Source organism: Garra rufa, chromosome 21 (genome assembly GCF_049309525.1).
Source record: "Garra rufa chromosome 21, GarRuf1.0, whole genome shotgun sequence".
In the NCBI taxonomy this organism is placed as follows: domain Eukaryota; kingdom Metazoa; phylum Chordata; class Actinopteri; order Cypriniformes; family Cyprinidae; genus Garra; species Garra rufa.
In genome coordinates, this window is record NC_133381.1 from 42,651,099 (window position 1) to 42,665,358 (window position 14,260).

Genomic DNA, 14,260 nt, shown 5'->3' on the forward strand with positions numbered 1-14,260 from the left:
TTTAAATCAGACCATTTGAGAACCCAATGTGACAGCTTGCCGGAATCAGTTGAAAAAAACAGAACAACTGCTGGAATTAACTTTTATATGTTTGCTGTGGTGCATCATGGGAGGTGGGAGAAACCAACTGTGCAAGATAAAGGGGATTATTGGATGGTCTGTGTGTGTTTTTTATTTAAATTGAGCTGCTTTACAATGATGGATCTATTGTTGTGTAATAGTTTATATATTTTTTCATTAGGGCATGTACAAAAGGCTTAGAATATTGAGGTTTGTTTATTTGGTGAATTTAATTTCTGTTTGTGTGCATGTTTGTAAATGGTTGTGCTCATGGGTATAAACGTTCACTAGCTGAATTAGCAGGAGATTGGATAATGCTAAGGAGTTATTCACCATAGAAGAACCAGAACCAGAACCAGAACCAGAACCAGAAGAAGAAGAAGAAGAAGAAGAAGAAGAAGAAGAAGAAGAAGAAGAAGAAGAACCTTCTGAAGATGGAAAATATCAGGGTGCTGCCCACCATTAAAACAACAACAACAACAACAACAACAACAACAACAACAACGAAGAAGAAGAAAAGAAGGGAAATGTCAAGAGTGAGTAATCTGGTTATTTGCTCTTACTGGATGTTCTTTGTAATGTCCTTTAGGTTAGTAAGGAAACTTTTCTCTTGCTCACAATTCTTTTGCCTTGATAAAATTCATGGTACAGAATTTACGGAAGCACAAGAAGCTCTTCCACACCAATTTGATCTTAAATTTAATTTCAGCTCACAGCTGAATGTCATTTTTACATAACGGACACAATATTGCTGTTACTCTTTTAGTCATATTAGTAACACACTGATCCTTTAATTCCATTTAGATTCTCTTTAGGATATTATTTTAAACTGTTGGCCAGATGAATCCTCCTTGAATTAAAGGCTAACCTGTGGTCTCATCACTGGATCAACAGCTTTATGGTGAATGCTGGCGCTCCTGAATGCGGTGTCTGTTTGACTGATGTTAGCTGTGCTACTTTGAGGAACAGAAGAGTGCTGTCAGTCACCTGCAGGTTAGTATTCACTACTGCTCACCTGAGCTCAGGTTAGTTAGTTAGATTGATCGATAGATAGGGGCACCCCAGACTCAGTGAGGGGAGAAATTAGCCAAGCCTTTATTGCTCCAGTTCAGCATTTGACCGCTTTCTGTTATGTTGATCTAAACTCAACTTCTTCATGCGTGCCTAAGAACAGATTATTTTCATGTGATGTTCTGCATCGCATGATCCACATGAGGCTCTGAATGTGTCTTTGTGCTGCTGTGATTTGGTTGTCTTCAAACTGAAGACCTTGCTGAGAAGGGAATAAAGTTACTCAGCTAGGTATGCCAGAGTCTGAGTCACAAACTAAGGAATCCTATCATTTAGTCATTAGTTTCATGTATTTATTATAATATTTAAAAATAGATAGCAAAGTGACACTGATACAATGTTGAGTTTTCATGCAAACCATCTTATTGGTAAAGACTGACATTTTAATGTTTAAAATATATTTAGAAATTTTGATGAGACTGCACATTGGTGAAGACTGTGACACTGAAACTAACATTAGCTATGTTTGACGTGAAGCGGCGCAGCACAGACAGGTGTATGACATCAAAATACAGTTGTGCTTTTTGTGCTTAGGGACCATACTTAAATACATAGATATTAAAGATTACTAAAGTATTTTAATGAACTTTGGAAACCAAAAAGTGTAATAGATTTTAGCAGGACCATTTTCTGACGAAGATGGACAATTAAAGAAATTAAGGAACCCCCTTGTTGAAAATGACATTGATTATACATTGAGTTAGTTGACTTGATCTGTACTTGGATAATAAATGGTTTCATGTCAAAATAGCTGAGATAGTTTACCAACCGTTCCTTTGACTCTCTGTGAGTAATGTTCATACAGGTCTTCAGTCCATCTCATGGAGAGCGTCATCATACAGGGTTCGGTTTCAACACACCTGCCTGGAAGATTCTACATATCCTGAGGATCTTAATTAGCTGCTTCAGGTATGTTTAATTTGGCCTGGAAATTAATTTGACTGCTGTAGTGCTTCTATTTGCAAATGTTGATTGTAGAAATTGTAAGGGATATTGAAATACTAGCCATTTTAGGTGGATAAAGTAAACAGGCTTAACACTTAATGATACTCAAACTATATAGTTTTTATTTTATTTGTGTTCAGCAAATTGAAAATGTGAATTGTGTTGTGTTTAACATTTTTACATACCTTTATCTGATTGTATGAGTGAATTTCTTTTAAGTGTCTTAAGTGTCTTGCTTGTAAACAACATCATTCTTTCTTTTTTCCATTAATAAACCCCACCAAAGCAGTGTGATGTCATCCAGATTTTTACAGCTCAAACCTTTGGACAGCTTGCAGTCATAATATCATAGTATCATAACATCAGACTGAAAATAGGCTTGAACTTGGAGGAGATGAATGTGCTGTAATTGTCCTTTCTTGACTGTAAGTCTTATGCTACAGATTTCCAAACTCCATTGCCATTAGTTTTCTATTACATGAAAGGGACCCCTGCAATATTTACAGCTTTGTTCATATTGGTGTCTTTACTGGGTCTGTCACAGCTGTCAGCTGGTGTGCCTATGACAGCCACCAGAGGGCAGTCTTTCAGGATCATTGTCTGTTTGTTCTAGACTTCAGTTCCCATCACCCTTTGCAATGATGATTGTTTCATTACCCTCAGCTGTGTATAACTGACAAGCTTAGCTCACCTGTATATATGTACCTTGTGGTCCATGTCTGTGCTGCAGTATTAGTTTGTTTTTGCAGGTTCTATTTTGTGGCTTACCTTGTGCTAATGTTTTCTGCCTTTTTGTTGGGATGGATTACTGTTTTGGAATTTCTCCAAAAAGCTGCCATTGTATCTTCTGGTTACAGAGTGTTCTATGAGCAGGTGATGAAATATCAGCTTTCTTCAATGTATATATAGGTTTGGTTGATCAAAGGTTGAGTGTTTGGGGAGTAGTACAGGGAATGAGTGACCTGCAGGTACCGATCCACTACAGCTTGAGCTCAGCTCAGATCATATAGATGGGGCACCACAGTGTACACAGAGGACATGGTGATTATACTTTCTTTTATTATTACTTTTTCTTATCTGGAAATGTAATCTTCAATTGAAATGACTGCTTTTGAATTTCATGCAGTCAAGATCCATTTAAACTTTACATGTACTATATTGTCCTCAGGTCAGCTGGGATTTTGGAGATGGGTGTGCCCTTATCTTTTGCATTGATGGCGTGAGCCTTATTCAGGTAAATATTAGTGCACTCCACGCTTCTTGGCTTATTTGCATTAGTCTTTTTGAAATGTGGAAAACATGTCTTCAGTAAACTGAACTAGCTGAAACTTAACTTTAACTGCTGGTTTCCATTATGCATTTTATTCATTCGGTTGAGCTGTTTTCCCTAAATGTTGTAAGACTGCAGCCTTTTGATGAACCAGTATTAGGTACAGTAGTTGTTGAGGAGCAGGATAGAGGGCAGTGTAAGTCATTTAAAGCATGTTTGAGATAGTGATGCCATGTACTTAGTGACTAGAAATAAGGCAAGGCAAGTTTATTTATATAGCACATTTCACATACAATGGTAATTCAAAGTACTGTACATAAAAGGAATTAAAACCATAATAGCATAAAAATCATACAAATTTATAATAATCACAACAATGAAAACAAAATGTAAGAACATTTAAGATGATTTAAAATTAATTAACACAGTAAAATGATTATACATAAAATAATGCAATCTGTTCGGACGTAGCACAGTGCTCATTCAATAAATGCACAACTAAACAGGTGAGTTTTGAGTCTGCATTTAAATATGGCTAATGTATTCGCACATCTGATCTCTTCTGGAAGCTGATTCCAACTGCGGGCGGCATAATAGCTAAAAGCGGATTCCCCTTGTTTTGTGTGAACCCTTGATATTACTAACTGACTCGATCCTAGTGATCTGAGTTGTCTGTTAGGTTTATATTCAGCATATCTACAATGTATGTAGGTCCTAGGCCATTGAGTGCTTTATAAACAAGTAAAAGTACTTTAAAATCTATCCTAAACATAACTGGAAGCCAGTGTAAGGACCTGAGGACTGGTGTGATATGCTCTGATTTTCTGGTTCTAGTCAGAATCCTGGCAGCAGCGTTCTGTATGAGCTGCAGCTGTCTAATGGTCTTCTTGGGAAGGAGACCATTACAATAGTCCACCCTGCTGCTGATAAAGCAATGAACAAGTTTCTCCAAATCTTGACGGGAAACAAAACATCTAATTCTTGCAATGTTTTTGAGATGATAGTATGCTGATTTAGTTACTGCTTTGACAACTTCATCTTTGTTTCCAAATGCAATGACTTCCGTTTTCTCCTTGTTTAACTGTAAAAAGGTTTGGCACATCCAACTGTTAATTTCATCAATGTATTGGCAGAGAGAGTCAATGGGGCTGTAGTCATTTGGCGATAAGGCTAGGTAAATCTGGATATCATCTGCATAGCTGTGATATGCAATTTGGTTCTTTCTCATTGTATGTCGTGTGTCATGGACGTCCACTGAGACTTATGCTCACCTATACTTAAGTAATAACCTCTCCCTTCTAAGTATGACCTGAACCATTTGAGAACCATCCCAGAAAGCCCGACCCAGTTTTCCAGTCTATCTAGAAGAATGTTATGATCGACAGTGTCAAACGCAGCACTGAGATCTAGTAATACCAGCACTGATATTTTGCCAGAGTCTGAATTTAGACGAATATCATTTATTATCTTTATGAGCGCTGTCTCTGTGCTATGATGTTGTCTGAAACCAGATTGGAAATGGTCCAGGTATCCATTTGAGTTTATGTAGTGATTTAGCTGATTGAAAACAACCTTTTCAATAATCTTGCTTATGAAATAAAGATTTGATATTGGTCTATAGTTGCTCAATATGGTGTTATCAAGATTTTTCTTTTTCAGAAGGGGCTTAACAACTGCAGTTTTCAGGGAGTTTGGAAAAGTCCCAGAAAGAAGTGAGGTGTTCACCACTTTTAAAAGATCTGCTTCTAAACAGTTAAGAACACTTTTGAAAAAAGATGTGGGAAGTGTGTCAAGGTGGCAGGTTGACGATTTGTGGTGCTGTACTGTTTCTTCCAAAATGTTGCTATCGATTGCTTCAAAAGTAGACATAATGACTTTTTAAAATTGTGGTCGAATCTGTCTGACCTCTGCATAACTTGAGGGTGAGCTAATTGTCTTTCTGATATTATTGATCTTCTCAGAAAAGAAGGAAGCAAACTCATCGCACTTTCTGTCAGAGAGCAGTTCACTAGGGATTTGACTAGGGGGGTTTGTTAGTCTCTCAACGGTAGCAAAAAGAGTGCGGGTGTTGTTTAAGTTCCTGTTTATAAGGCTTGAGAAGAACATTTGTCTAGCTTTACCTAGTTCAACATTGAAAGCATGAAGGCTGTCTTTATAGATGCTATATTGAATTTCAAGTTTCGTCTTCCGCCACATCCGCTCAGCTTTTCTGCATTGTATTTTCATACTCTGTACTGCTGTTGATTTTCTCCACGGTGATTTCTGTTTTTCATAAATTCTGATTTTTACAGGTGCGACGTCATCAATGACATTCTTAACTTTTGAGTCAAAGGACTCCAGGAGAAGATCAACAGAGTCTGCAGAAATGCTTGGCATTGAAGATATAGCCTTCATAAATAGCACACTAGTGTTATCATTAATGCATCTCTTTCTGACAGAGACAGATCTAGATTCATTAGGAGCAGAGATCAATATATCAAAGAAAATACAGAAGTGATCAGATAGTGCTACATCCTTGATAACAGTGGATGAAATGTTTAGACCCTTACTGATGAGTAAATCAAGAGTGTGTCCACGATTGTGTCTAGGCCCACAATCGTGTTAATAAGGGAGCAGAGATGCAATTAGCCATGTGCACAATCAAGATTTAGTTGGTTGATCACTTGAATGTTGAATTAATTGGCATTAAAAGCAAAGCATTAATCTAATGTCTGACAGTTTTTTTTTTTTTTTTTTTTTTTTTTTTTTTTTTAGTTTGTGATCGCATGTGATGTAATTTGCTGTTAAAAACTTCTGTCTTTATGCTTTGTATGGTCCCTTTTAAATATAAACCTATGTCTTTTTCTCTTAGATTGATGATACCTAATTTATGAAGATCCAAGAGACTCTTAAGCTCAAGTTCACTTATCATGGCTTCAGGTAAGGCACTAAATATTAGTGTTTTTTTTTTTTTTTTTTTAACTGTAATGTTGTTTCAGCACGTTGCTGCTTCTATCCACACAAGTATGCAGTCCTATGTTTTTTTTTTTTTGTTGTAAACACAGCACCTTTTTTACTTTTCCTGGATGTGCAGAGTCATCTTTTTTTGTATGGCACTTTATATAATACAGATTGTGTCAGATTAGGTTTACAGTCTTAAACAGGAAAATGAGTGTTAATGCAGGAATACGATTGTAAACTGAGTGACACCCTTGTCTTCAATACAAGTGTACTCTGTGGAAAAACTGTGAGTGTGGATGGAATATGTTTTCTTCTCTGAAATATCTGGAGAATTGCTGTGAATGCTCTGTGCATCTCTTTTGAATTATGAGTGGTTAACATTAACCCTAACGTCACATTCTGTGTCTTTCAGGTAAGGTGGGCAGCTTATGAGATGAGTTGGATGTGCTGCTGTTCTGTTCCCTGATGGCAGCTTGCTTGAATTCATCCAACCTGATGTTGGTGAGTGCTAAAATTGTCTTTTTCCCGAATTAAGCTCTGCTAGGCTTGTTTGGAAATGTGGAGAGCTTTCTGGGGAGTGTAACCATTTTACAATAATACTCTTTCTGCTCTGTTTCTCCAACTTCCTGCAAGAGGTCTTTCAGATCTCTCACCAGAAATGGGGAAGGGTTGGATGACCTTTTTTTTTTTTTTCCCTGTAATTTTAAGTGTATTGTGCAAAAATACTTTAGAATTTTATACAGTTGGCGACCTTAACGTTTGCGATGGGTCCCAAGTTGGATGTGTTCCTGCTGTCCTGTTCTATGATGGCAGCTCATTTGTCTTTGTTTCAATGTTAAACTTCATCTGGTGAAGACAATTATCAAGGTGTTCTATCCTTATTTGCTGTGTGACCTTTTGGAAATGTGGAGAGCTTTCACAGTATACCAACTAATTAAGTCTGGTGTCCATTTGTACATGTGTTCCTAGGTTGAGCCAGGTTCCTGTGAGTGTGGTCATCCTTCACTGCAGCGTTTGCTCAAACTGTTAACAAATTAAGCATCAGATGTAATCTAAGTGTGCCTTAAAAGCTTTAGGGCTGGTTGATTCATTTTTATTAAGCAAATATTAATAAATTGAGATTAGTTCGTTTGTTAGTGGTGCCACTGTGTATACATTATCCTCCCCATGTGCATTTTAGCACACTTGCGTTCATCCCCCCCCCCCATTCATTTTATGCTGATATTTATACACTGATGCCTTATTGTATGTTTCAAAGATACTTTTGTCTTGTGTTTTAATTTTTTTTTTTCCTCTCTCTTCCTAAATTTACCCTTGTGCCATCTGTGCTAAGTGTATTTCTAGGCTTATAATGGTCACTTTTTTTTTTTTCTGGCCACTTTCTAAAAATTGTCTTATTCCTCTTCCTTCATGCCATTTGTCTTGTACCTAGCCAGTTTTCTTTGTTCATTTTGGTTTTGTTTATTTCACATTTGTTTTCCAGTTTAGCCTTTTGTATGCAGTTGTTTATGGACATTATAATTACTGTAGTTTTATGCCACTTTTTAGGGTTTTGTGCATTTTACATTTTATTCTGCATTTTGTGTGCACTTCATTTTTTGGGGTCTTCATGACTTTGTCAATTGTTATGGTCTTTTGTTTTTTACTAAATTTTATTTAACCTGTGTAATATATGGCCTTGTGCTGTTTTGATTTATCATGGTTCACCAGCACTTGAATCTACCTTTTCCTCTTGAATCTGTCTTTTTCTTCTATGTCCTTTTGATGATGTACTAGAAAAGGTGCCATCACAGTTATGTCCCTCCTCTGAGATTTTAATGGTTTCAAATTTGTTTGTGTTTGAAGGTTTAAAGTCTAGACTTGTGTTGTGTGAGATACTGAACGGAGTCCTCTTCCATGACTTGTTGGATCTGAAAGGACTAATACACAGTGTGGAGATATCCTCGTAAACTCAGTTGGTTGGGTTTTAAGTGAATGTAAACTTGAGAAAGACATGTAACAGTCCATTGAGTATGTAGTCTGTTAGGTCCTTTCAATAGCTGTCTCACTTGTGAAACGAACTTCACAAGTGTTTAATGCTCCATGATGCTGTCATTGCCTCATTTTGGGTCAAAATAATCTTAAAATACTTTTACTGAAAAACTGCTGAATTACTGCATTAAACTAACTTTTGCTCAAGTAAGGGTAAATGAGTAAAGTGTTGTTAGGCTTCATTAATTATGTCAACTGTAACCAGGAACATTTCCCATAACTTCCAACGTACTGGTTATATCTTAAGAAGAATGGCTTCTACGCTAATAGTCTGTTTCTTTCTTATTCCGAGGTCACCGTAATCACCCTGATCTAGTCTGTATCCAGACCAGATGGTCACTGCAGGCACCCGGATCCAGTCCAGAGGGTGGATCAGCACCAGAGATGAGCCCTGAATGTCACCGGAGACCATGTCAGCTAGATGAGCCTCAGAGACAGTCTATAAGTGAAGAGGTCTTCGCTGGAGATCTGCCATTGCCAACAGAGAACTGGAAGCAGACTCTGCTAAATCTGACTTAGTTGCAGCCTGGAATGAAACTGCTGGTTTTGTGTGGCCAGAGGTGAACTATACCCCTGACTGAGCCTGTTGTGTTCCAGGTTTTTTTTTTTTTTTTGTGGGCCCTTAATTTGTCACAGATGGAGTTTTGGTTTCTTGCCAGTGTTGAGGCTGGCTTTCTTAATTTCTAGCAATATTGTCAGCTTGATTGCATTTGTTTTTGTGATTGTTTTTGCATTATCAACACCATTTGTGTTTAATGATGTTTTCGTGCATACATTTCTCTTGCATTGGCATGAATTTATACGGTCCCACCCCACTCAGGAAAAGTTTAGTACTTTTTTTTTTTTTTTTTCTCTTTTTTTTTTTCTCATTAAAGTGCCAATTAATCAATTTCAGCTTTGACTCTTGCCCTCATTTATTTATTCCTTTTAATTAATTTCATAGTCTCCAACAAAGCTACTGGGATTGCTGTCATTCTTTAATGCATCCTGATCAAGCAGTGTTAGGTTTAATGTTTGAGAAGCAGACCAGGGTAGTCTGTTACCTGCAGGTACAGATCCAGGTCCACAAGTTTTTATGAGATGAGTAGGGGAACCCCAGACTTTAGGTGGACGAGATGTCTTAGTCATTTGTTGCCTTTTTAAAGACTTCTTGTGCACATTGTAACCAAAGGTCAGAATTGCTCCTATGATATAGGTTTTTGATGTACACTTGAGAAATTCTGTCATTACTGTTCTCACAGAATTAGTATTAGTACAGTGGTAAAACATAATTGGAAAGGTCCAACACTCATTGTCAGGATTATGTCTTTTTTTTGTTCTGTTCTCCCAGTGCCCCCCCCCCCCTCACATGGACTTCAGTTGGTTTTTCCCTTTTGTCTCCCCCTGTAGTTCTGTGTTTATTGGTTTGTCCCTATTAGCTTTGATTTGGTTCACCTGTGTTGTTAATTTGCTACACCCCCTGCCACTCCTAGTAAAGTTGTTTGTTTCCTCAGTTTTAATGTCAGTCGATAACGTTACTATGTGTTTCAAGTCTGCTCCTCGTTTTGAGTTTTTTGTTTTACTTTAAATCATCTTTGATTATAGTCCTGTTTCCCGGTGTCTTCCTGGATCTACCTGGTGCAACTGTGACACACGTAGTTTGTGTGATTTTTTTTTTTTTTTTTTTAACCTCTTCAGTCACTGCGTCCATTGAAATGGATAATTTTATTGGTTTAAAAAAGTGTTTTTATGAGCAATTTATGGTTACTGATTGTTCCTAGATCAACCAATCATAAAGAAGATGTGCCTTAATTTAATTTGGGTGGAACATGTTTTCTTCTCTTAAGTACCTGGAGATTTGCTTTGAATGCAATGTGCTTCACTTTTGAATTTTGAGTGGTGAACATTAACCCTAATTCTATGTATTTCAGGTAAGATGAGAAGCTTTTTAGAAGAGTTGAATGTGCCGCTGTCCTGTTCCTTGATTGCAACTCACTTGAATTCATTGAGCCTGATGTTGGTGAGTGCTGAAGTTGTTTTTCCTGAATTAGGAAATTATCTGCTAGGCTTATTGGCTGTTTGAAATGTGGAGAGCTTTCTTTTGTGAACTTTTAATTGATTTATCCTGTATTTAAAGGTCCCATATCGTCAAAATCAAAATTTCCTGGCTTTTTTCATGATAACTAAGGTCTAGGGGCTATCTAACTACCATATGAGTTTCAAAACAGTCAATCCACAGTAAACTGCACACAGCCTGCTTAAAGTAGCTGTTCATTTTCACAAGCAGCTGTGACTTCCGTAACGATGTGACGTCCGATCGACTCAAGTCACCGCCTTCAGTCACAAACCAACGTCCCACCCTCCTTTTGTCAAACCCCCAGACAACAACGCATCCATTCCATTGAGCAACAACAACAGGAAAACAAACTGAGAAAACCCTGTTCAGTCGATAGATGTCAAGCTACGATCATTACACAGGCTTCAGAACAACGTTAATATAAGAGACCAGCGGCAGCCTCTTTCACACAGCGATTCCGGTAAATACACGCATAATGTGTCACACGATTTGTTTAATTTGGTTCATTCACAGTTGTTTTCCGGAATTTGTGCTTGCTTTACACACAAACCATAAAGACATGTGACGTTTGGGTGTGAGATGTAATGCGACGCATATGTTTCACTAAACTGAAACTAACCTGAACAAACTGTGCTTCATCGCTGATAGTGAGGAGCTGGCTCTGCCTGATGATCGCTGCTTCATTCCACTTTGCACGTAAGGTTATTTTTCGTTGTGAAGAGTCGCTTGATTGATAACGTGCATCATTACTACAACACTGCCTTTAGGTTCTGGCTTTGGTTCACACAGTTCCCGTAATTTTCCAGAATCAGCGCGCATTGTGAAAGGGGCTTTACTAAAGCAACAGTTATGTAGCTTACTGCATTCGGTGTTTGTAAAAGAAAAAACATTAATGATCATTCTAAAATATCCTGTTGAGTATCAGCTCTCTCTGTTGCTCTGAGCTCGCTTACGCTTACAGCACACATGACCGTAGTTACCTGTGATTGGCCTGGTTGTGCGTCACTCAGAAAACAACAGGCCAATCAGAAGAGAGGCTCATGAATATTAATTAGATGAGCCAAAATCGACCTGTTTTTGACAGAGCTCCTAAAAAAGGAGCTGTAAAGAATATATTGAGATGAATTTTGGCACTTATACCGCAAATATATATTCTTAAGGACATCAACAAATAAAATAAACCTCCAGAAATGTGTACGATATGGGACCTTTAAAGTGTTGTCTGCCTCATATTTCCTTGTACAGTGTTATAAGTCTTCATGGAAGTGCTACGTTTTTTACCCATTTCTGTGGATTATTAAAGACTGTTAATTGTGATTGTCACTTGTCTCTGCGGTCCTTGCTTTCGAAGAGGTCGCATTTACCAAAAATGGTCCTTCATTGACACAAAGATTTAAAGGTCGCTGACTGTAATTTCTAAGTGTAATTCCAACCCCAGTTCAGTTGGTGGTGAGTGCGGTCCACTGTGTCAGCAGAGCACTCGATTCAGAAGAAAAATAAAACTGCCACGAATCTTTTGTGTGTTTGCTTATCCAGAAGTTACATTTTTACCGCCCTGATTGTGAAAATGACAGACCATGTTAAAGACTAACACAACCTCTGCCGTGACACTGTATGTTTTTTATTGTCCTTTTCATTCCCTTTTAATGTATTTTGTCCCATTTCTCACAATCCACATTTAGAAATGTATTCTTAGTATTCCTTTTTATAGAAAGATTTGATGTTGGTCTTTTGCATTTTGTATCACTTTGTAGTTTAGTGTTTGTGCCCATTTAATTATGATTTAGCTTCCCCACGTTTAATTGTTTTGTGAACTTTTTTTTTTTGTATTTGTGTGTGTGTGTGTATATATATATATATATATACACCCTAACTCAACCCTAGACAGAATTTTGGCCAAAAAAAAAAAAAAAATTGCAACATTGTTACTAAATTATATATATATATATATATAATTTAGTAACAATGTTGCAATATTATTATTATTTATTTATTTTTTTTTTGGCCAAAATTCTGTCTAGGGTTGAGTCTAGGGTTGAGTCTAGGGTTGAGTCTAGGGTTGAGTCTAGGGTTGAGTCTAGGGTTGAGTCTAGGGTTGAGTCTAGGGTTGAGTCTAGGGTTGAGTCTAGGGTTGAGTCTAGGGTTGAGTCTAGGGTTGAGTCTAGGGTTGAGTCTAGGGTTGAGTCTAGGGTTGAGTCTAGGGTTGAGTCTAGGGTTGAGTCTAGGGTTGAGTCTAGGGTTAGGTTAGGGTTAGGGTTAGGGTTAGGGTTAGGGTTAGGGTTAGGTTAGGGTTAGGTTAGGGTTAGGTTTAGGGTTAGGGTTAGGGTTAGGGTTAGGGTTAGGTTAGGGTTAGGGTTAGGGTTAGGGTTAGGTTAGGGTTAGGGTTAGGTTAGGGTTAGGGTTAGGGTTAGGTTAGGGTTAGGTTAGTTAGGGTTAGGGTTAGGTTAGGGTTAGGGTTAGGGTTAGGTTAGGGTTAGGGTTAGGGTTAGGGTTAGGGTTAGGGTTAGGTTAGGGTTAGGGTTAGGGTTAGGGTTAGGGTTAGGGTTAGGGTTAGGGTTAGGGTTAGGTTAGGGTTAGGGTTAGGGTTAGGTTAGGGTTAGGGTTAGGGTTAGGTTAGGGTTAGGGTTAGGGTTAGGGTTAGGGTTAGGGTTAGGTTAGGGTTAGGGTTAGGTTAGGGTTAGGGTTAGGTTAGGGTTAGGTTAGGTTAGGTTAGGGTTAGGGTTAGGGTTAGGGTTAGGGTTAGGGTTAGGGTTAGGTTAGGGTTAGGGTTAGGGTTAGGGTTAGGGTTAGGGTTAGGGTTAGGGTTAGGGTTAGGGTTAGGGTTAGGGTTAGGGTTAGGGTTAGGGTTAGGGTTAGGGTTAGGGTTAGGGTTAGGGTTAGGGTTAGGGTTAGGGTTAGGGTTAGGGTTAGGGTTAGGGTTAGGTTAGGGTTAGGGTTAGGGTTAGGTTAGGGTTAGGGTTAGGGTTAGGGTTAGGTTAGGGTTAGGTTAGGGTTAGGGTTAGGGTTAGGGTTAGGGTTAGGGTTAGGTTAGGGTTAGGGTTAGGGTTAGGGTTAGGGTTAGGTTGGTTAGGGTTAGGGTTAGGGTTAGGGTTAGGTGGGTTAGGGTTAGGTTAGGGTTAGGGTTAGGGTTAGGGTTAGGGTTAGGGGTTAGGGTTAGGGTTAGGGTTAGGGTTAGGGTTAGGGTTGGTTAGGGTTAGGGTTGGGTTAGGTTAGGGTTAGGGTTAGGTTAATAGGGTAAAATGCGAAAGTGCGCCCCCCCCCTTTAGGGGGCGCACTTCCGTTCTATAGGTCCTAGAGGTCCCAAATTTGGTGGGTATACTATTTGGGGGGCCCCCGATCGATTGCACATGGTTTGGGAGCTCTAGCGCCACCAGGCGCCGAGATATGGAAGTGCAAACCCATTTCTGGTGGTCCTAGAGGTCCCAAATTTGGTGGGTATACTATTTGGGGGGCCCCCGATCGATTGCACATGGTTTGGGAGCTCTAGCGCCACCAGGCGCCGAGATATAGGCCTGCACACTAGGGTTGAGTTTCCAGGTTCTAGGGTTAGGGTTCGAGTTTCCAGGTTCTAGGGTTAGGGTTAGGGTTCGAGTTTCCAGGTTCTAGGGTTAGGGGTAGGGTTCGAGTTTCCAGGTTCTAGGGTTAGGGTTAGGGTTCGAGTTTCCAGGTTCTAGGGTTAGGGTTCATTCCCCTAGGTTCTAGGGTTCATTCCCCTAGGTTCTAGGGTTCATTCCCCTAGGTTCTAGGGTTAGGGTTAGGGTTCGAGTTTCCAGGTTCTAGGGTTAGGGTTCATTCCCCTAGGTTCTAGGGTTCATTCCCCTAGGTTCTAGGGTTCATTCCCCTAGGTTCTAGGGTTCATTCCCCTAGGTTCTAGGGTTAGGGTTAGG

At 38.9% G+C, this 14,260-nt stretch overlaps 1 protein-coding gene across 1 annotated transcript in view; it reads left to right on the top strand.

The window, feature by feature from the left end:
- Positions 1-10,232: 10,232 nt before the first annotated feature.
- Positions 10,233-14,260, top strand: part of LOC141295426 (dihydrolipoyllysine-residue succinyltransferase component of 2-oxoglutarate dehydrogenase complex, mitochondrial-like) — a 10,490-nt gene continuing 6,462 nt past the window's right edge. Inside the window, exon 1 of the mRNA XM_073826628.1 lies at positions 10,233-10,316. Within this exon, the coding sequence (XP_073682729.1) occupies positions 10,233-10,316 (84 nt within the window). The remainder of the gene's footprint in view (positions 10,317-14,260) is intronic.